General features: G+C 37.6%; 1 protein-coding gene across 2 annotated transcripts; it reads left to right on the top strand.

The window, feature by feature from the left end:
* The first annotated feature begins 3,416 nt into the window (after window positions 1-3,416).
* On the top strand, window positions 3,417-21,127 carry elovl1a (ELOVL fatty acid elongase 1a). Of its 2 annotated transcripts, XM_061979436.2 has the most exons (8): window positions 3,417-3,750; window positions 4,060-4,154; window positions 5,499-5,689; window positions 5,780-5,860; window positions 9,476-9,532; window positions 9,640-9,745; window positions 9,824-9,963; window positions 20,403-21,127. In XM_061979436.2, the coding sequence occupies exons 2-8, from the start codon at window positions 4,094-4,096 to the stop codon at window positions 20,715-20,717; spliced, it is 951 nt and encodes a 316-aa protein (XP_061835420.1). In that variant the 5' UTR covers window positions 3,417-3,750; window positions 4,060-4,093; the 3' UTR covers window positions 20,718-21,127. The 2 variants fall into 2 exon arrangements, with proteins under 2 accessions (XP_061835420.1, XP_061835419.1); XM_061979435.2 differs by having other exon boundaries at window positions 9,640-9,963.
* Window positions 21,128-23,349: the final 2,222 nt, after the last annotated feature.

Genomic DNA, 23,349 nt, shown 5'->3' with positions numbered 1-23,349 from the left:
CACAAAAGCCATCAGACAGTACCAGAGCAAGCACCGTATGTAAAAACCTAAATAGATAGAAAATAAACTATCCTCAATCATCTTTAATCAGTTGACATGTGTCGGTCACAATTTGTTGGTCAGACAATGCATGAACATTTAATAGTTTAATTGGCTTTAATTGTTATCACTACATGTGAAGCCTTTTTTCTGGCAGAGAATGTTCCTTTATCCTCAGCCTTCTCCAAAGGTCAATGCTGTGAAACTGAGTGGTTACGTATGCAAATGAGTTGAGTTTCAACACAATTTGAAGTATTTGGGGGTACCAATAAGAGAGGAAGTGCAGCAGGGGTTGAAAGTTCATTCATGCTATGCAAGTACGACTGCACACATAAGTCATCAAAAAAAAAGTATCACTTTGAATGATTATTTTCATGAAATTATGTGCATTTGGCCCTCCATCAAACAATATAAACAGATAATGGCATGCCTCCTGCACGGATTCCTTTCATGCTTATAGGTCTTTTTTTTTTTTTTTTTTGAGGCCTCACCCCCCTCGGGGAACAGGTTCGACTAGAGGCGCGGGGAACTCGTCACCGGCCTGGATAGGAACCTGCAAGGAACTCCCGTGTTGCATTGCTGCTGGAAGGGATGGGCCACATGTGACACTCTGTCACCTTTGGTTTATATCTGGCTGCAGGGAGCAATGTGGAGCTTTCATGGCTGACAAAGCTTTTGGAAAAAGACACAAAATATATCCATTGCATGTGCTCACTTTATTGCTATACAATGAATGTTCTTTGCTCTCCCACTTAGAAAATGGTCACATGTTAAAGGCAGGACGTGAACAAATGATCAGTACCTGCTGAGACATGGAGAAGGGTTCAATTTAAATAAGCTATGCTTCTTCCTTAAGAATGTCTAAAAAAAAAAAAAAGCGTTTTGTGTGTTTTCAGGCATTTTTTTTTTTTTTCAAATGCAGAACAGTAAAAAAAGAATATTTGGTTTCCACGACAAAAAGTGCCCTTTTTTTTGGAAAAGCTGATACTTACACTCAAACTTTTTAAAATGTATTTTCTCAATAAAAGAAAATTATTTTTCTTTTTCAGTAAAGTCAAATTGTACTGAACTATTTGTTTTGTGTGTTTAGACATAAGTGTTTCACACAATGTTTTTTGTTGGAAAAATGTTAAAGCAATGCGCTTTTTAAAAAATGATTGTATGAGTCCAAAACTAATTGTAAAATGTGAAAACACATCATGAAATTCTTTAGTTAAGTCAATTTTAAAAAAACAACTGTATTTTGAAACTTGATTTCCTTGATAAAAATGACCAAGAAGAACGCAGAGTTGGAATATAATTACAACATTTTATGTACATATTTATATACAGATTTGAACAATTAGTGATTCACTGAAATATATTTATTAATTGTGGTTCTTACAAAAAATATATCTTATAAAATATAAAAGCTAAAATGTCTCTTAAATCTCTGCCCCTTTAATTAGTGAATACTAAATAATTTAACTTTAGCCTACTACTACAACCATATTATTTACCAGCAACATGAAGTGAAACAGAGGCAGAGGTGTCCTGCCACAGTCAGTCAACCTCCTCCTCCTCCTCCTGCTGCTGCTGAACAGGTCGCACCTGTGGTCCGGACTGTAGGCCTACCTCCTCTCCAAGTCGAGCCCTTTTCGGCCGTTGAAAATATTTTTCTATACTCATCTGTGTGAAGGAGTGAACATCCAACATTAGAATTTATTACTAACGAGCAGAACCGCTCTATGCACAGTGCCGTCTAACCTTAAGCGGCAGCAGCTCAACACATGCAGGGTTCAACCTTAAGGTTTTTTTCTACTTGCCCGACTTCTCAAATCTACTTGCCCCAATATTTTTACTTGTCCTGCCTAGGTTTTTTTCTGGCTGTGTAGTGCTCATGGCTTATATCTTACTAAAATCCTTCCCGTTGACTATTTACAACACTACACAGTAATCATTATTATTATTATTATCTATAATTACATTTAAATGGCATTGCATACATGTAAAATTAAATGCTATTTCACATTATTTGACCAGTAGCAGTTACACCCATCTGAACAGGTCAGCCACCTGTTTAAAGCCCGATCACAGTTGAAATCTTGAAATGAAGGGCCTTTAATGGCCAAACCATTAACCTGGACAACATTTTAACAGCTGGTTGGCTCAGATTTTATTATTTTCATTGCATTCACATGCTGCAGTGGACAGTGGACAATTTAGCTTCAGTCCACGTGTGTTTATTGACAACAGGGTTATAACCTGGACACGTTAACTCGTCGGTATGAAAACACGTGACTGTTATTACGTGCGTCTGCCCCGGACCCCGAGTCAAACAGCGGCGGTGTTAATGAAGCAGCGTCAGGCTGCTCACCGTCAGTGAAACGCTCGGTGAAATCGCGGATTAACGTTAAATATATGACGAGCCGCGAGCGATGCAGCTATAACCTATCTACCTGTAACCTATATTACACTCGTATTTTGATCCCGTCCGTCCGTCCCTCTTCTTCTTCTTCTTCTTCTTCTTCTTCTTCTTCTTCTTCTTCTTCTGGCCCACCAGGTGAATTAAGTGCTATTGGCAGAGTTACAATGCATAGTAGGCTACCGCCACCTACTGCACCGGAGTTGTAACTACAAGCAACATTCACAGACAGTCCCATTGCTTTTATGAGCGGTCGAGCGAGTCAAAAGCCGAAAAATCCATTTGTGGCGGACGTAATTCTTTCGTGGCGGGCCGCCACAAATAAATGAATGTGTGGGAAACACTGATATATATATATATATATATATATATATATATATATATATATATATACATATATATATATAATTTGTTGCAATTTGTTTTTCAAAAGATTTTTTCAATTTAAAGAAAATACGTATAAAATGTTCCTTTTTTTTGCATTTTTGTTTCAGTAAAAAGTTGTTTCCCTATTCATAAAAGAAGAAGAAAAAAAAAATTTGATGTAAAAAAAATCCGTAATTGAAAAAAATATTTCTGTTCATCAAAGATTTAAAAAAAAATCTGTCTTAAATGTTAAATTGTCGTAAATTCTGTTATATTTTCTTCTTCTTCTTCTTTTCAATTAAAACAAAAAATATTTGTAATTTTTAGTAAAGTCTAATTGGACTTCCCTTTACTTTTCAATGACATTTTTAACTTTAACTTTCAAATAAAATTCCAATATTCAAACACCACTGCAGGAAAGAGTGAAAAACTGTTTTTCTCGAGGGGAATCTTGTATTTTTTAACAAGTAGACTATTCCAAACTTTATAATTCCACACCTTTTTCCTCGTATAGTTGTAGTTGCCTGTGTCTGTCTCTTTAAATGTCTCATTGATGAATCTGTCCAATCACAGACCAGCATAGCGAGGCCAGGTGGGCGGAGCCTGCCAGTGAAACAGGGTGTGGTCCTGAAACTTGCCTGCTGTCTAGTAACACTTTAAATGGACTCCGGTGATTGTGCTCCCAAAGTCATCCTAGCCTCGCTTCTCTGACCTTCTTCCACACACGTTAGCGAGCACCTAACACACATTTTGAGCTCTTCTTGGATATTTGTTGCCGCTGGAAACTGAGCTCCAGGTGAGAAGCTGAGTTGGCTTCCACCCTACCGACCTCCTCCGTGCTGTGGCTGACCCATAGGCTCCCTCCTGAGGGTTGATTGCCTGCCGGCCCGCCCTGGCTCTTTTAGCTTCTTCCCCGCTAACAGGAGCTGAGGACTCAGCAGGTAAAACCCAGTGCCTTTTTATGTTCTTAAGCGGTAAAAAATGGATGGATGGATGGATGGATGTATTCTTCACTATAAGTCTTTTAAAGTTTTTCTCATAAGCCTCTCAGTTGTTGGCCTCACCTGTCTGACTCGCTCAGTTACTATCTAATCATTTTTACTGTACATGACGACACAAAGAACCCTTTATATCTAATCTTGATCATGAAATCACCTTTTTATGGATTTACCTGACCTCTGTCTGCCTTCCAGCAGCTGCCTCCTGTTTGTTCAATGCTGTCTAAACATTGTGTTGAAATATTTGAACAGGCGGGTGTTTTCAGAAAAGAGCTGAGCATTCACCATGCTGTGGGAAGCCTGGTCGAATATTTTAGACTTCCACAACGATCTACTGTCAAAATGCGGTGAGTTATCATTGATGTAAATGGAAATAATGACGCCAGCCCGCCTTTTGTAAGCGCGGCGGCCACTTGCTCAACAGGCAAGGTTAGTCATTGTATTGTTATGTGAGGATGCATATACAGAAAACGCAGACTGAACGCATACACTTTGCCTGGAGACTACAGTGTTTGTTGTACTCCGTAGTCTCCACTTGGCTGCAGCAGCCCTCAGTCTCCTCACAGATAAAACTCCTGTTTCTTTTTTTATTATTTATTTTTTATTTTTTTTGCAGTTCCATGCAGTGTTCATACATTGTTTGAATACTGGACATTTACAAGAGGTTTTTTTTTTATTGGAAAACAAAATATAAAAACACACACCAAATATGAAAACACACACCAAATATTTCAGTTGAAACTATAAGTAAAATAAATTCATGAATACATTTTACAGTACACTGTAAAAAAAACATTAAAAAAACCCAGACTGATATCATGGTAAATAAAAGTAGCTCAGTCGTCAACATTTAACTGTAAGAATAAAAGTGTAAAAAAAAAACTGGCATTTCAGCCACTAGAATTATACTTTGAAAAAAACAACTAGTATTTTTATTTGATAAGAAAACATCCATCAATTTTATATTAAAATGTCAGCATTTTTTTTTACCTACATGTTTTTTTTTATAGTCTACTTTAAACAAAATAATGTTTTACTTTTAATATTAAAAGTAAATGTTTTAATTTTAATTTTAAAAGGATCTACTTTTTTTTTTTCCTGCAGCTGTTACATATACTTTAATATTGTACATGGTAGTTGGGATTTGTTATATATCGTATAGAAATATAATAATATAATAATAATCAGTATATATTATATACTGTATATTTAATATATAAATATTACATATGTTGTATTTTATTTTGCTACTATGGTACATTTTTAGTCTACTTTATACCTGCATTATCCTTTCCATCTTTTGAAACTGAGCTACTGTGTGGAACAATTTCCCTTGTGGATCAATAAAGTTTGTCTACGTCTAAAAAACATCACTAATACTAGCCACAAAAATGGAGGTGTTTTTTTGTCGTGTTTTTTTAAGCTTTTTTTTTATCAGAGGAAAAAAACACAATAATTTTTTAATAAAAATATATAAAAAATGTGAAATAAAAAAATGTTTGCGAAAATAATTGGAATACTTTTGTATATGTGCCATTACTAAACTCTATGTTCTACTTCGATCTTAAACCATCAAAATACCTGTAGTGCCATTGTTTAGATTCAGTTGTTTGTGTCCAGCTTTGATTTAACTTTTAAGCGCGGCAGAATGAAACTTTCCTGTAGTAAATGCTCAAATGTGTCCTTTCCAGACCCGAGGGTCAAAGACTACCCGTTGGTAAGATGTCCCATCACGATGACCTCCATCTTGGTGTCCTATGTCATCTTGTCCGTCTTCGTGGGGCCTCGCCTGATGGCCAACCGCAAACCTTTCAACTTAAAAACAGCCATGATCGTCTACAATTTCAGCATGGTCCTACTCAACTCCTATATCGTCTATGAGGTACTTGCATGAGTAAATAATGTCCCGCCACTGCGCCATAAATCTTTTTCATTGCGTAACGCTCCAATCTGTCCCCATTGGTACGCACAGTTCATGATGTCCGGCTGGGCCACCACCTTTACATGGAAATGTGACCTCATTGACCCTTCCAGCAGTCCGCAGGCACTTCGTGTAAGACGGCAAATCTTTTGATTAGAAAGTCAAGTCTGTACAACAAGTTTATTGGGTTAGTGTTGATGTCATGTTGTGTGTATTGATTACAGAATATGTTCACCGTCAATAGAAACCCATAAATGCGCAGAATTTGTTTTTTTAAACTTCTCAAAAATCGTCAAATGCCTAAAAACAAACAATCCTCCCAATTTCAACAAATATACAACTAATAAGTATAATAAGAATGAATGAATATCTTTTTTTGTTAATTTCTGACAAAGTTATCTAAAAAAAAACGAGCAAAGAATATACCAAATATTTCTATAGAATTTTTAAAAAGATGTACATAATTCTGTTAACTAAACATTTTATTTTTTTGGAGAAATGAAAATGTCAAAACACCACTTTTTTTTTTTTTTTTTTAGTATTTTTTTAAATTGGGGAAAAAATGACAAAAAAATGTTCCTCCCAATTTCAACAACTATACAACTAATAAGTATAATAAGAATATAAGAATAGATTAAATATATATATATATATTTTTTTTTTAACAAATGTATCTAAAAAAACAAACAAAGAATATACCAAATATTTCTCTAGTATTAAAAAGATATACATACTTCTGTTTTACTGGGGGGTTTTTTTAGAAATGAAAATGTCAAAACACCATATTTTTTTCTTTTAAATTATTATTTTTTTTAAGTTGGGGGAAAAAAATGCCTAACTCTTCGAATAAAGAAATAAAAAAACAATAAGATCTCAATATACGCATAAGAGTTTTAATTGTTTGTTTTTAAATGTATTGTAAACTGGTTATAATCCCTCTACGGGGAATATGATGTCCAAAACTAAATGTCTCGAAGATTTTTTTTTTTTTTTTACAATCCCACCAAAAAATAAAAATAAAATGTTTAGCCATCCTGGATTTTAATCAATCTAAAACAACAACAACAAATGGAAAACATAGAAAGCCAAAAAGTACATATTTAAAAAAAACCTGTTTAACTGAAAACAAAAAATATATATTTGAACCCTTAGAGTACAGTTTAATTTAAATACCTCTTGCGATGTTAAAGGGGAACTGCGCTTTTTTTGGAATTATGCCTATTAATCTCAACTATTATGTGAGTCAAGCACACATATATTTTTTTCTTTTTTTATGCATTCTAACTTGTAAATATATGCTAACAAGAGTCAGCTAACAATTTAGAATGGGATCCACCCTATTCTCATGCTTATAAAGCGCTCTAAAGACTAAAAAACTTAAAAAAACTCCAACATTTTATATAGATGCTGTAAGTATATATGTAATGTAGTAACAGGCACATTTGAAATAACATTTAATATTTACGTATTTTGGTCATGTTAAACATGGGACGGCACAATCATTTCACAACGCTCACTATTTACTTCAGCAACAACTAATCATGGCAGACTTCATAAGAAACGACAACTCCTTTGTGACTAATGATGATCCAGAACGTTATATTTTTTAGCCTGAATATAAGGAGGATGATCTACAAGTTTTAGAAGCTGTGTGATAAGCAAACCCAGCAAGTAGCACTATTGCTCAGAGCTAAACAAGACAAAAAAAACTAAAAACATAATAAAACAATCACTTACTGTAGAATGTCTGCTCTCAATGGGATGCCGACTGATGGGATGTTCATATATTCCCATTTAGATGAATAATTAATCATACGCAGATTCAAAAATAAAAAATAAGTCAAAAATGGTGGGTGCAAACAAGCGTTTTTTGTGTCATTTCCAGGTCTAAGTTAAATGACTACGGTAACTTCTCGGTTTATTGCCACAACCTGTGAGAGGCATGATTTATAATCTAGAATTAACTTTCACCAACTCTGAGGCGATGCAGCAGCTCACCAGCTCAATACGTCAAATTCTGCATAAGCTAATTAGCTCTCTGTGATCACGGCGTCGCTAAAAGTAGTTCCTCAGCGTAAATGCTTGTAATAACAATATCACTAAAACTGTGTTAATATGTAGGTCTCACCATATAAATGGAGCATTGTCAGGTTTTGGATGCTTTTAGAGAGCTTCATGGGCGCAATAGACTACTCTAATTAGCTTCATTGTTAACCACCTTGTACTTGTCGAATATTACAAATTAGAATGCATGAAAATAATAAAAGTTTGTTTTGTTGTCTTACACAGGGATTGTGAATGATAGGCAAAAATCCCCCCAGAAGTGCCGTTCCCCTTCAAGGACAAAAGCGGCCTAAAATGGGTATAAAATTATAAAAATAAAAGCATTCAAACATTTTTTTCACTCAAATCAATTTGAGTGTGGGAAAAAACAGACACATTTTCAATAATATTTATTATTTTGACCTTTTAAATAAATAGATAAAAAATATTGAAAATATATTGTATTTATTAATTTATTTGTGATGGGTGTGAGATTACAAATTGTGGTTATATAATGGCTTAATGGGGACATTGTTGTCCTCACTAGTACAAGTTGGGTTTAAATCCATTACCAGCATCAGATTTCTGATAGACCTACAAAGACATTTTGAATTGGAATTATAAAATTTAACATGAAAATAAATGTTAAGGAAAAATTATTCAATATGTAATAACAGAATCAAAATGATGGCCAAAAAGAAGCAACTCCTAAAATGCCAAAAAAAAATAATCTCTTATGTAGTCAAAGGTTTGGAAAAAAAAAGGAAAATGTCAAAACGCTGTCTGTAAAATGTTTAACATTTAAAAAATAATGAACACTAAAACAGTTTTAATTTGTTTCAATAAGTGAACAATTCTGGAGGAACATGTTTGTAATTGCTTATTTTTCTTTCTTTCTTTCTTTAGTTTATTTCGAACATGAACACACTTACAATATAATACATCACACAATTTCATATCATTTCATTTTACATCATGCCGGAAAAGGAGTAGGAAGAAGCAAAGCTTATTTAATCCTACCCCTTTCCCACTTCAGAGCGTTTACAAATATATAGAATCATTTACTCTTTAGTTGAGAAGAATTGTTGTACATTCTTTGGTAGCAGGTTATAGTTTGCTTTGTACATAATTTTAGCTGTTTGCAATTTTACCAAATCACCGAACTTTAATATTTTTGACTCAATAAATAAAGGATTTGTATGTTCTCTATGTCCAACATTATGTATTATTCTAACTGATCTTTTTTGTAACACGGTTAGCGAATGTAGCGCACATTTGTAGTTATTTCCCCATATTTCTACACAATAACTCAGATATGGTAACACTAGCGAGCAGTAGAGAATATGAAGTGATTTTTGGCCCAGGACGTATTTGGCTTTATTCATTATTGTTTTTTGCCACCTTATGTTGTATGTTTTGTATATGAGATTTCCAGTTCATTTGATCATATATTAATACTCCCAAAAATCTTGTTTCTTTTACCCTTTTTGAATGTATACTGAATGTAATCCCTCCAGGGGGGTTACGGTTCCCCAAACAAAAACACATTTAAAAAAAAAATGATGTATGCTATTGTGGATTTTTTATTTTCTAAAGGATGAAATGTTGTAAATTGTGACTATGTGAGCCGTTTTGTAAAGTATAAATGGAATCCATGACCTGATAATCACAACTCATCAGCTCCTCTTTTACCCTTCCTTTTAGATGGTGCACGTTGCCTGGGTCTTTTTTTTTTCCAAGTTCATTGAACTCATCGACACAGTAAGAAATGTTTACATTTCTCAAAATCTTTATTTAAAAAATCTATTGTTTTTGTTAGCCTGATGATATATGTTGCGTAACTTGAAGCCATCTCGATGTCATTTCAGCTATTCTTTGTGTTGCGGAAGAAACAAAACCAGATCACATTTCTCCATGTGTTTCATCACTCCTTCATGCCCTGGTCGTGGTGGTGGGGCGTGTATCTGACTCCTGGTAGGAAACGTCCAATACAAACCGCACAGTCAGTGTTAAACATAATGACAACTTCACATCAATCCTCACTATGTCCAGCTGGAGGAATGTGCTCCTTCCATGCCATGATCAACTGCGGCGTCCATGTCATCATGTACACCTACTACGGCCTGTCTGCCGCTGGACCACGCTTCCAGAAATACCTGTGGTGGAAGAAGTACATGACTGCCATCCAGCTTGTAGGTGTTGTATACACACTCACTGGGGTCACAACATTAGATACGTCTGCACAATTCCACAAAAAGTGTCCAACAAAACATATTTTTTAGATCAGTGGTTCTTAACCTTGTTGGAAGTACCGAACCCCACCAGTTTCATGTGCGCATTCACCGAACCCTTCTTTAGTGAAAAAAAAAAAAAAAATTTTTTTTTTTCAAATTCAAGACAAAGTTATATGTTTTTGGTAACACTTTAGTATGGGGAACATATTCTAAGTAACAAAGACTTAATTTAGAGTTTTTTGGACACTCTGGGAACATATTCTGAGTAACAAAGACTTAATTTAGAGTTATTTGGTTAGGGTTAGAGGGTTAGGGCCAGGGTTAGAGGGTTAGGCTTATAATAAGGCCATGCCGAATAAGGCATTAATAAGTACTTAATAATGACTAGTTAAGAGCCAATATGTTACTAATTTGCATGTTAATAAGCAACTAATTAATGGTGAATATGTTCTCCATACTAAAGTGTTACCATGTTTTTTACTGGTGTACAAAATGAACCGTGCATGAACATCACCTTGTTCAAAGAACAAAACCAACACAGTGCATAAACGCACAACAAATTACACATCTGCAAATCAGTGTGACTTCTGCTGTTGCCGTATCCGTAATATGCCGATAGGGAGAAGTTTTTATTTATACAATGAGTCGGGTGTGTCTTGACCTCCGCCGAACCCCTGAGCCCGACTCACCGAACCCCTAGGGTTCGATCGAACCCAGGTTAAGAACCACTGTTCTAGATGTTTAATTACGTTTATTTCAAATATGTTTAACCAATTTCTTTGAAGTGTAACACATAATCCAACGTACACGAAAAGGAGTAGCAGAAAACAGAGCTTTTATACAGTATACCATTCGCTGGGTTTACGTTCCGAAACCACTGGCAAATGACGAAAAACCATGGCTTGTTGGTACGTCCATAAAAATGTTTGGGATGACGTGTTTTCTGCCAAAACAAAAACATTTTATATGTTTGTGTATGTGTGTATATCTCGAGCGATCTATCTCTTGATCTATCTATAGATACATATATGTACAGTATATATGTATGCATGTATGTACGTGTACAGTATATATGTATGCATGTATGTACGTGTACAGTATATATGTATGCATGTATGTACGTACGTGTACAGTATATATGTATGCATGTATGTACGTGTATTTATATACATTTTTCATGAGTTGAACTCGGGCAGCACGGTGGAACAGTGCCTCACAATACAAAGGTCCTGAGTTCGATCGTGGGCTCGGGATCTTTCTGTGTGGAGTTTGCATGTTCTCCCCATGACTGCGTGGGTTCCCTGCGGGTACTCCGGCTTCCTCCCACCTCCAAAGACATGCACCTGGGGATAGGTTGATTGGCAAAACTAAATTGGCCCTAGTGTATAATTGTGAGTGTTGTCTGTCTGTGTTGGCCCTGCGATGAGGTGGCGACTTGTTCCAGGGTGTACCCCGCCTTCCGCCTGAATGCAGCTGAGATAGGCTCCAGCACTCCCGCGACCCCGAACGGGACAAGCGCTGGAAAATGAATGGATGGATAAGTTGAACTCAAAAGATCTAAAACTTTTATTATATACCCTAAAGACCTATTTCTCTCAAATATTGTTCACAAATCTATCTAAATATGTGTTCATTAACACTTCTTCTTTGTCAAGATAATCCATCCCACCTCACAGGTGTGGCATATTAAGATGCTGATTAAACAGCATGATTATTGCACAGGTGTGCCTTAGGCTGCCCACAATAAAAGGCAACTCTGAAATGTGCAGTTTTGCTTTATTGGGGGGAGCGGGGCTGTCAGAAAAGCAGTTGGTATCTGGTGTGACCACAATTTGCCTCAGGCAGTGCAACACATCTCCTTCGCATAGAGTTGATCAGGTTGTTGATTGTGGCCTGTGGATGTTGGTTCACTACTTTTCAATGGCTATGCAAAGTTGCTGGATCCTGGCAGGATCTGGTACACGCTGTTGTATACGCCCATCCACAGCATCCCAAACATGCTCAGTGGGTGGCATGTCCTGTGAGTATGCTGGCCATGCAAGAACTGGGATGTATTCAGCTCACAGGAATTGTGTACACATCCTTGCAACATGGGTGCATTGTCATGCTGCAACATAAGGTGAATGGCACAACAATGGGCCTCAGGATCTCGTCACGATATCTCTGTACATTCAAAATGCCATCAATATAATGCACTTGTGTTCGTTGTCTAACATACATGCCCATACCATAACCCCACCCCATCCATGGGCCACTCAAGTCACAACGTTGACATCCGCAAACCGCTCTCCCAAATGACGCCACACACGCTGTCTACCATCTGCCGTGAACAGTGAAAACCGGGATTCATCCGTGAAAAGAACACCTCTTCAGTGTGCCAGACACTGTTGAATGTGAGCATTTGCCCACGCAAGTCGGTCACGATGAGGAACTGTAGTCACAGCAAGACCCCGATAAAGACAACAAGTATGCGGATGAGCTTCCCTAAGATGCTTTCTCACAGTTTGTGCAGAAATTATTTGGTCATGCAAACCAGTGGTCCCCAACCACCGGTCCACGGACCGATTGGTACCGGGCCGCACAAGAAAAAAAAACAACGTTTTTTTTGTTGTTGTATTAAATCAACATAAAAAACACAATATATACATTATATATCAATATAGTTTAATACAGTCTTCAGGGATACAGTCCGTAAGCACACATGATTGTATATCTTTATGAAAAAAATAAAATAACCCCCCCCCCACACACCCCCGGTCCGTGGGACAAATTTTCAAGCGTTGACCGGTCCGCAGCTACAAAAAGGTTGGGGACCACTGATGCAAACCAATTTTGGTTTGGCTGATCTCAGACAATCATGGAGGTGCACCTGCTGGATGTGAATGTCCTAGGCTGGTGTGGTTACATGCGGTCTGCGGTTGTGAGGCCAGTTGGATGTACTGCCAAATACTCTGAAACACCTTTGGAGGCGGCTTATGGTAGAGAAATGAACATTCAATGCACAGGCGACAGCTCTGGTGGACATTCCTGCAGTCAGCATGTCAACTGCACGCTCCCTTAAAACTTGCGACATCTGTGGCATTGTGTCATGTGGTATAACTGCACATTCCAGAGTGGCCTTTTATTGTGCACCTGTGCAATAATTTTGCTGTTTAATCAGCATCTTGATTTGCCACATCTGTGAGGTGGGATGGATTATGCCCACTAACACAGATTTGGACATATTTGTGAACACTATCTGAGAGGAATAGGTCTTTAGTGTATATAGTAAAAGTTGTTAATCTTTGAGTTCAACACATGAAAAATGGGAGCAAAAACAAAAGTGTTGCGTTTATATTTTTGTTTAGTATATCTACCGTATTTTTCGGAGTATAAGTCACACCAGAGTATAAGTCGCACCTGCCGAAAATGCATAATAAAGAAGGAAAAAAACATATATAAGTCGCACTGGATCCCGACCAAACTATGAAAAAAAACTGCGACTTATAGTCCGAAAAATACGGTAGTTGTCATTTTCATTTATCATATTTGGATAATACTAATCATAGTAATACATCATTATCTTTACCTGGTGACACTATATATATATATATATATATATATATATATATATATATATGTATGTATATATATACTGTATATCAGTCACGATCAAAAGTTTACATACACTTGTAAAGCACATAATGTCATGGCTGTCTTGAGTTTCCAATACTTTCTACAACTCTTATTTTGGAGCACATACTTGTTGGTCACAACAAACATTCATGAAGTTTGGTTCTTTTATGAATTTATTATGGGTCTACTGAAAATGTGACCAAATCTGCTGGGTCAAAAGTATGCATACACCAATGTTAATATTTGGTTACATGTCCCTTGGCAACTTTCACTGCAATAATGCGCTTTTGGTAGCTATCCACAAGCTTCTGGCAAGCTTCTGGTTGAATTTTTGACCACTCCCCTTGACAAAATTGGTGCGGTTCAGCTAAATGTGTTGGTTTTCTGACATGGACTTGTTTCTTCAGCATTGTCCACACGTTTAAGTCAGGACTTTGGGAATTTTATTCTAAAACCTTAATTCTAGCAATATGTTTGGAGGAGAAAAAGTGAGGCCTTTAATCCCAGGAACACCACACCTACCGTTAAGCTTGGTGGTGGTAGTATTATGCTCTGGGCCTGTTTTTCTGCCAATGGAACTGGTGCTTTAAATGAGACAATGAAAAAGGAGGATTATTTCCAAATTCTTCAGGACAACCTAAAATCATCAGCCCGGAGGTTAGCTCTTGGACGCAGTTGGGTGTTCTAACAGGACAATGACCCCAAACACATGTCAAAAGTGGTAAAGGAATGGCTAAATCCGGCTAGAATTAAGGTTTTAGAATGGCTTTCCCAAAGTCCTGACTTAAACGTGTGGACAATGCTGAAAAAACAAGTCCATGTCAGAAGACCAACAAATTTAGCTGAACTGCACCAATTTTGTCAAGAGGAGTGCCTTATTGCAGTGAAACTTGCCAAGGGACATGTAACCAAATATTAACATTGCTGTATGTATACTTTTGACCCAGCAGATTTGGTCACATTTTCAGTAGACACATAATAAATTCATAAAAGAACCAAACTTCATGAATGTTTTTTGTGACCAACAAGTATGAGCTCCAATCACTCTATCACAAAAAAATAAGAGTTGTAGAAATTATTGGAAACTCAAGCTAGTCATGCAGGAACATTTTTTTAAATGTTTTACTGGACTGCAAGTTATTGATTTGCTCAAAACCTGGTGACAATAAGGCCCAATCCCATGGTTCATTCTCTCTCACTATCACTAGCACTCATCCACTACCACTACACCCTCGAAATGAAGCAACAAGGGGTAGAGCTTTGTAATCTTCCCTCGGAATTGGGAAACCACTTAGGGCCAGTCCCAATACACCCCCTCGTCCTACTCTTTAGCCCTATCCCTACATTTTGCCCATTCCCGTGAGGGTAGTGGTGTCCCAATGACTCTTTGCATGTAGGGGTCGTGGGCATAACGAGAGGTAGGGGATATGAATCTAGCCCTTCAAAGCGAGGGATTGATCAGATGCTGACTTGCTCAGGTCGGGCCAGAGAATATTGTACGTTAGTTTGTAACATTAGCCACGCTAGCTAACGTTAGGCTAAAAATACTGACGAAAAGCTTGCAAATGTGAAAACTTTAAAGTTACATACCTTTTTAAAAACTACAAGAGACAACAGTTGTCGATGGCTGCTTCTTCTCCGTGTAGTTCTTCGTTTATTCACCAACCGAAGCATGTTGAATGTTAAAAAACAACCTTGTCCGTTAACTCTATGGTGGGACTAGGGTTGTATATAACTCCGCTACTAATATTGTGGTACTAATAAATAAAAAAGGTGCTACTGCCTTTGAAACATACTGGTCCTTTTTTCCATTCACATTTGCTGCTGTGCGGCGGTGACGTTGCTGAGCCGAGGCGCATGAGTGTGTCATCGCCTACACAGCACATACAAGCAGAAACAGTGTGGCGAGGTAGAATGGCAACAGAAACGTCAATTCTACTTGTTAACGAAGAGGATGTGTGAAGCGCAATATGGAGATATTTGGGCTTCAAAACTACAGATAAAGGTGACGCTTTAAACATAGAAGCGCTGCGCTGCAAGTGGTAATATGCCTCACCAATGCTGGCAATACAGTATTATCACATTTGCTTCAAACTTAGGTAAACATTTATATAACAAGCATTCAGTCGTGCACAAGGAGTTTAAAGAGTGACAGGTAATGTACCGGTAGTTGCCGACATGAACGACATCTTGCAGCACTTTGTCTTCACAGATGTTAAGTCGCCTACATGCGGTGGCTGTCCATTTAGAAAAAGGTGTAATGTTTAAAGCGGAACTGCACTTTTTTTGGAATTTTGACTATCGTTCACAATCATTATGAAAGACATGACGATGGATGCATTTTTAATGCATTCTAAATATTAAATAAATGCAATCTAAAGTCTGCTTACAATGAAGCCTATGGGAGCCGCTCTATTTTGCCTATAAAGCTCTTAAAAACACCCAAAAACCTCCACTAAGGTTTCATATACATGATGTAAGTATATATGCAGACCCAGCTGCAGAAAAATATTTTAAGGATAATAATTTGAGTTGGCCATTTCTATGGTATTAATTGTAATGGACTGTTTTAGATCCAATGGTGATGTGCTGTACCCTATTCTTGAGAAGCTACATACAAAATCAACTGTTATTTGTTGACGCTCATAATAAATATTAATCAAGTGTTTGGATGTATTCATTAAATCAATGTTTTCTTGGTTGCCACAAAGTTATTCAAAGTAAAATTATAATGACACCTAATTTGTGCACACATTACTAGAATACCCTCAGGAGATGCACAGATGACACGTGTCAATATCCAAATTGGCAAACATAAATTGTTTAGGGTAGATTGCAGCTTTTTAAAGGGTACTTCAACACGTAAACAGTACAGTATTGTAGGTATTTTTTAATCATATATGTAACCCTCTTAAATGAATACATCCAAACACTTGATTCATGTTTATTATGTGCATAAACAAAGATCAGATATTGTATGTGGTTTCTAAACAAGAAAGAGGTATTAGCACATAAACATCGGATCAATAACAGTACTTTACAAGCTCATTATTACCGTAGAAAGGGACCAACTCTGTCATTTTTCGAACACAATAAAGGCTTAAATCATTTCAAACACATATCCTTACGATAACCACAACTATAAGAGTTTTCCCTACATGTAGTTAGTAATCAGTTGTGAACAGAAGAAGCCCGAAAGTGGTATGCGCTTTTGCAACGTGGTGACGGGAATCAATTTTTGACACTGAATCAGTTGTTGGCGCAACACTGATAGTAGCAAATAATAGATTGGATTTACAGCTGTGTCGATGTCAGAATAGATGACTGGCCTGCTGATGGCATAATGGCAGTAAAAACTAAATGTGTCCTGTTCGCTATCTCCCTGGTGTGCAAATATTACATGTTAAAGCCACACATATTGGTTTTGGCGGTGACTTCCTTATCCCGCAAAATAATCTGATTAATACCTAACCCCCACCCGTCTTTCAACGCCATTTATGAGCGGTGATTGGATGTGTTCCAATTTTGTCCCACCCATCAGCAAGACGAAATTAAATATGATTTGATTTCGTTTTGTCTTGTATTTACTATTTATACTTTGACTAACATATCAATTACTTGTTTTATCGTCTCAGTCTACGTGCCTTTGTTTCGATTACTGATCATCTTATTTTTACCTGCTCTGATGTAAAATAAATGAAAGTTTCCAGCCGAGGACTGTATATGTTTAATGTACATACCCTGTTTCCATATGAGTTGGGAAATTGTGTTAGATGTAAATATAAACGGAATACAATGATTTGCAAATCCTTTTCAACCCATATTCAGTTGAATATGCTACAAAGACAAGATATTTGATGTTCAAACTCATAAACTTTTTCTTTTTTTTGCAAATAATAATTAACTTAGAATTTCATGGCTGCAACACGTGCCAAAGTAGTTGGGAAAGGGCATGTTCACCACTGTGTTACATCACCTTTTCTTTTAACAACACTCAGTAAACGTTTGGGAACTGAGGAGACACATTTTTTAAGCTTCTCAGGTGGAATTATTTCCCATTCTTGCTTGATGTACAGCTTAAATTGTTCAACAGTCCGGGGGTCTCCGTTGTAGTATTTTAGGCTTCATAATGTGCCACACATTTTCAATGGGAGACATGTCTGGACTACAGGCAGGCCAGTCTAGTACCCGCACTCTTTTACTATGAAGCCACGTTGATGTAAAACGTGGCTTGACATTGTCTTGCTGAAATAAGCAGGGGCGTCCATGGTAACGTTGCTTGGATGGCAACATATGTTGCTCCAAAACTTGTATGTACCTTTCAGCATTAATGGCGCCTTCACAGATGTGTAAGTTACCCATGTTTTGGGCACTAATACACCCCCATACCATCACAGATGCTGGCTTTTCAACTTTGCGCCTATAACAATCCGGATGGTTCTTTTCCTCTTTGGTCCGGAGGACACGACGTCCACAGTTTCCAAAAACAATTTGAAATGTGGACTCATCAGACCACAGAACACTTTTCCACTTTGTATCAGTCCATCTTAGATGAACTCAGGCCCAGCGAAGCCGACGGCATTTCTGGGTGTTGTTGATAAACGGTGTTCGCCTTGCATAGGAGAGTTTTAACTTGCACTTACAGATGTAGCGACCAACTGTAGTTACTGACAGTGGGTTTCTGAAGTGTTCCTGAGCCCATGTGGTGATATCCTTTACACACTGAAGTCGCTTGTTGATGCACTACAGCCTGAGGGAATCGAAGGTCACGGGCTTAGCTGCTTACGTGGAGTGATTTCTCCAGATTCTCTGAACCCTTTGATGATATTACGGACCGTAGATGGTGAAATCCCTAAATTTCTTGCAATAGCTGGTTGAGAAAGTTTTTTTTTAAACTGTTCAACAATTTGCTCACACATTTGTTGACAAAGTGGTGACCCTCGCCCCATCTTTGTTTGTGTATGACTGAGCATTTCATGGAATCTACTTTTATACCCAATAATGGTACCCACCTGTTCCCAATTTGCCTGTTCACCTGCGGGATGTTCCAAATAAGTGTTTGATGAGCATTCCTCAACTTTATCAGTATTTATTGCCACCTTTCCCAACTTCTTTGTCACGTGTTGCTGACATCAAATTCTAAAGTTAATGATTATTTGCAAAAAAAATGTTTATCAGTTTGAACATCAAATATGTTGTCTTTGTAGCATATTCAATTGAATATGGGTTGAAAATGATTTGCAAATCATTGTATTCCGTTTATATTTACATTTAACACAATTTCCCAACTCATATGGAAACGGGGTTTGTAGTCACAGGCACATTCACAATAACATTTTATATTTACATATTTTGATCATTTTAAGCATACGCAGCACATTCATTTAAAAAAACGCATCACATCATTTGCTTATTTTTGAACAACATTATTGATTATTACTCACTCCAGACTTTATGAGCGCCAACAAACACAATAAAACATCACTTACCCTGCAAGGTCTGTCACTGGGATACCGACTGCTAGGATGTTCATATATTCCCATTTAGATGAAGAATAGCTCATAATCCTCAATAAGAAAGGGGGGGTAGAACCACATATCTTTTTGTGTTGTTCTCGCCATTTCCGAGTATACATTGACTGTCAAGGGGTTCCAACTATTCAGATTATGTCCTCATCCTTCTACTATCCAGGTGAGAGGCATGATTTATGATCTACAATAAAGTTTGACAAGCAAGGAAACAAGGAAGCAGCTGGTGATGTTAACAATGCCGCGCAAACTCGTGATCACGGCGCCGTTATAAATACTTTGTCTGCATCAACGCTTATAATAGCAGTATCACCAATACTTTGTTAATAATCAAATCATGATATTAATCAATCATTCAATCAATGTTTATTTATATAGCCTTTACTCACAAATGCTTCAAAGGGCTGCACAAACCACAACGACATTTTCGGATCTGATCCCACAATGTAAATGGAGTGTTGTTGGCGCTTTTTGGATGGTTATTTATTGGGTTTTATGGGCCGATAGAGGACCTCCCATTGGCTCCATTGTATGCGGACTTTGATTTACAGTCATTTAAGAGTTAGAATGCATTAAAAAAAAAGTGTGTGTGTGCGTCAAGAGTTTAGGCACACCTTCTCATTCAATGCCTTTTCTTTATTTTCATGACTATTTACATTGTAGATTGTCACTGAAGGCATCAAAACTATGACACCTGTGAGGTGAAAACCATTTCAGGTGACCACCTCTTGAAGCTCATCGAGAGAATGCCAAGAGTGTGCAAAGCAGTAATCAGAGCAAAGAGTGGCTATTTTGAAGAAACTAGAATATAAAACATGTTTTCAGTTATTTCACCTTGGTTTTTTTTAAGAATATAACTCCCCATGTGTTCATTCATAGCTTTGATGTGACAATCTACAATGTAAATAGTCATGAAAATAAAGAAAACTCATTGAAATGAAAAGGTGTGTCCAAACTTTAGGCCTTTACTGTATATATTACTTTTCACATTGTCATTATGGGGTACAGTGTGTAGAATTTTGAGGACAAAAAAACGTTATTTTATTTTGGAATAAGGATGTAACTAAAGTAAAACCGATAGATTATTTTATTACTAATGATTACTTCACTGACATTGTTACTCACAACTGTGCATTTTTTTTAATCCTCTGCGAGTATTTCCTGATACAAAAATGTCCACTGAGTTTGACAGATTTTTTCTTAATTTTTTTTTCCTTTACACACTTAACAATTTCCGCCTGCTGGTCCACACAGATGCAGTTCATTCTGGTGTCGGTGCACATCAGCCAGTACTACTTCATGGAGAAGTGTGACTACCAGATGCCCCTGTGGATCCACCTCATTTGGATGTACGGCGTCCTCTTCTTCATCCTCTTCTCCAACTTCTGGGTGCAGGCCTACATGAAGGGGAAACGACTCCCCGTCAAGGACCTCAAAAGTAGTCAAAAGAGCTCAGTCGGCGAAGGCGTCGGCGTGGTAGCCAACGGCAATCCCCAGCACCTAAATGGTGATTTACACCACCACCTCACCAATGGGAAAGTGCAGCTTGGCAAAGTGAAGGAGATCTAACTCTACTCTACCACGGCTGTAGAATAACCAAGTCTAGTCTTTTGCTGATTCACTTTTGTTAGGATATGAATGACATTTTCTGTTGTTTAGCCAGTGCTCTGGTTTCTCTCGCCACGCTTGTTGTGTTTGTTGCCACACTGTAATACGCACGCACACACACACACACACGCGCGCACACACACTAAGTATGAACATTGGTGCTCCCTCTCTCACGTGGATAGTGTTCCAATTTCTGACAAGATGAGCCTCCTTTTATAGAGAATATCACACACGTTCCACTAAAGACTAGCATGTGTTGTGTAAATAACCTCTGCCAAGTTTACGCCGAAGGAGTTTAAAAAATGTGCATTGTGTGTCATATTTAGATTTTGTTTATTTATCTTTTTGAAATAAAACACATTTTAGATAAAGGTTGGTGTCATTTGGAGCGCAGCCACAGTTCAAGTTTAAATTTCACAGTTTTGTTACTGTATATTAGGTTTTGCATTTATGCTTAACTCATTAAGAACAGACAAGGATTTATTTTTTCATGTCATTTTCTTTCTTGTCAAATAACGGTTGCAAATTTTTATTTTTTGAAAAACGATTTATTTTAGGCGTGGTGAGTGTGTGGCACACTCGCTGACTGAATTGACACTGCAACGATACTGTCTTGGTGTTTTATAATGGCGCGAGCCGCTGGATTAAAAATGTCACTACATTTGACCTGCAAATATCATTAATAATGTAACGCACCCTTTATCGGGACCCCTGGCAGGAGCCTCCAAAACCCACAGTATGTTCAGAACAGCGCTGCCAGGGTCCTGATGGGCGTGCGAAAGTACGAGCACATCACCCCAATCCCCACCTTCATTGAGTACCAGGTCCCCCTGCACACCCACCACTGTTTGCACGGTGATGCCCTTAGGAACACTTCAGAAAACCACTGTCAGTAACTACAGTTCATCGCTACATCTGTAAGTGCAAGTTAAAAGTGTAACGTACAAAGCCATTTATCAACAATACCCAGAAACGCCTTCGCTGGGCCCGAGCTCATCTACTGTAATATGGACTGATGCAAAGTGGAAAAGTGTTCTGTGGTCTGACGAGTCCACATCTCAAATATATTTTGGAAACTGTGGACGTTGTGCCAAGCCACGTGTTACAACAGCGTGGCTTCATAGTAAAAGAGTGTGGGTACTAGACTGGCCTGCCTGTCTCCCATTGAAAATGTGTGGTGCATTATGAAGCCTAAAATACCACAACGGAGACCCCGGACTGTTGAACAACTTAAGCTGTACATCAAGCAAGAATGGGAAATAATTCCACCTGAAAAGCTTCAAAAATTGGTGTCCTCAGTTCCCAAATGTTTACTGAGTGTTGTTAAAAGGAAAGGCATGTAACACAGTGGTAAAAATGCCCCAGTGCAAACTTTTTTGCAATGTGTTGCTGCCATTAAATTATAAGTTAATGATTATTTTGCCCCAAAAAATTTAAGTTTCTCAGTTGGAACATTAAATATCTTGTCTTTGCAGTCTATTCAATTGAATATAAGTTGAAAAGGATTTGCTAATCATTTTTATTTAAGAATTACACAACGTGCCAACTTCACTGGTTTTGGGTTTCGTAGTAAAATAGAAAAGAAGAACATTTACCTTACCTGACGCCGTAAAATCAAAAATAATCTCAAACATCTCATGAAGTTGATATTTTTATTAGATGAGAAAGAAGATGACTGGAACTGCATTCTAAAAATTGTGTTTGCATGGATGACAAAATTGGAAGCTTTTTAGAAAAATGCTCAGAGCTAAACTTCACTTTAGGCTTCGTGACATATCCTGTTTCTTTACTGTGTGAGATATTAATAGTGTTGTTATTACTAGTGACTGTGTGGCACACTCACTGACTGCATTGACACTAGCACCGCTCACGCTGCACACCGAATCGGATTTGTGTTTGCCCTCAAGTGATGGACAAAAAAGCCAGTCTAAAAGCTGCAAAGTGTTTTAAATCTGATCTTTTCGCATCAGATTCAGTCCAAATCCGATTGGAATCCGATCTTTTCCAATGTGACTTCAGTCTAAACGCAATGTATGTGACTTTTCGTCAGCTATAGACAAGCTACGTCACTCGTGTGCGCGGGGAAAGACATGGTCACCAGCGGAAGTGGATATTTAATCAATTTTAGTCATTTTACTAGTAGGGATGTAACCATAAACGGTTCGTACTACCGTTTACCGAAAAGTCGTAATTTATTAATGCATTTTAGGCAACACTGCTTACTTCCTGGTAACGGAGTCACAGCAGCGCAAGCACGTTTGCGTCATTCGGCTGGAAAAAACATGACGTAACACAACTACACAGACTTTGCTACGGAGATTTACCCTCGGAGTAAACAGAGGGGCCGTTTTCTTTTGCTGCGTTTTCGTGGAGCCTCGGCGTGCGTTCAAGAGCGCGCTGCTGCAACATGTCTGGACGCACTTGTCCCCACACTAAAAGTATACAGCGAAGGAGAAAACTATTTGATGTTGCTTTTATTTTCTCAATACGGCGTCCATCAGCTGCTGTGACTGAGCGTTAATGAGGTGAGGAAACATGCAGCAGGCGATGTCACAACTTGTTTATAAAGTTTTTTACCTTGTTTACTGGGATG

The sequence above is a fragment of the Nerophis lumbriciformis genome, linkage group LG19 (assembly GCF_033978685.3).
Source record: "Nerophis lumbriciformis linkage group LG19, RoL_Nlum_v2.1, whole genome shotgun sequence".
In the NCBI taxonomy this organism is placed as follows: domain Eukaryota; kingdom Metazoa; phylum Chordata; class Actinopteri; order Syngnathiformes; family Syngnathidae; genus Nerophis; species Nerophis lumbriciformis.
Note: the sequence above shows the minus strand (reverse complement) of the source record. Positions and strands in the feature narration are given on the sequence as shown.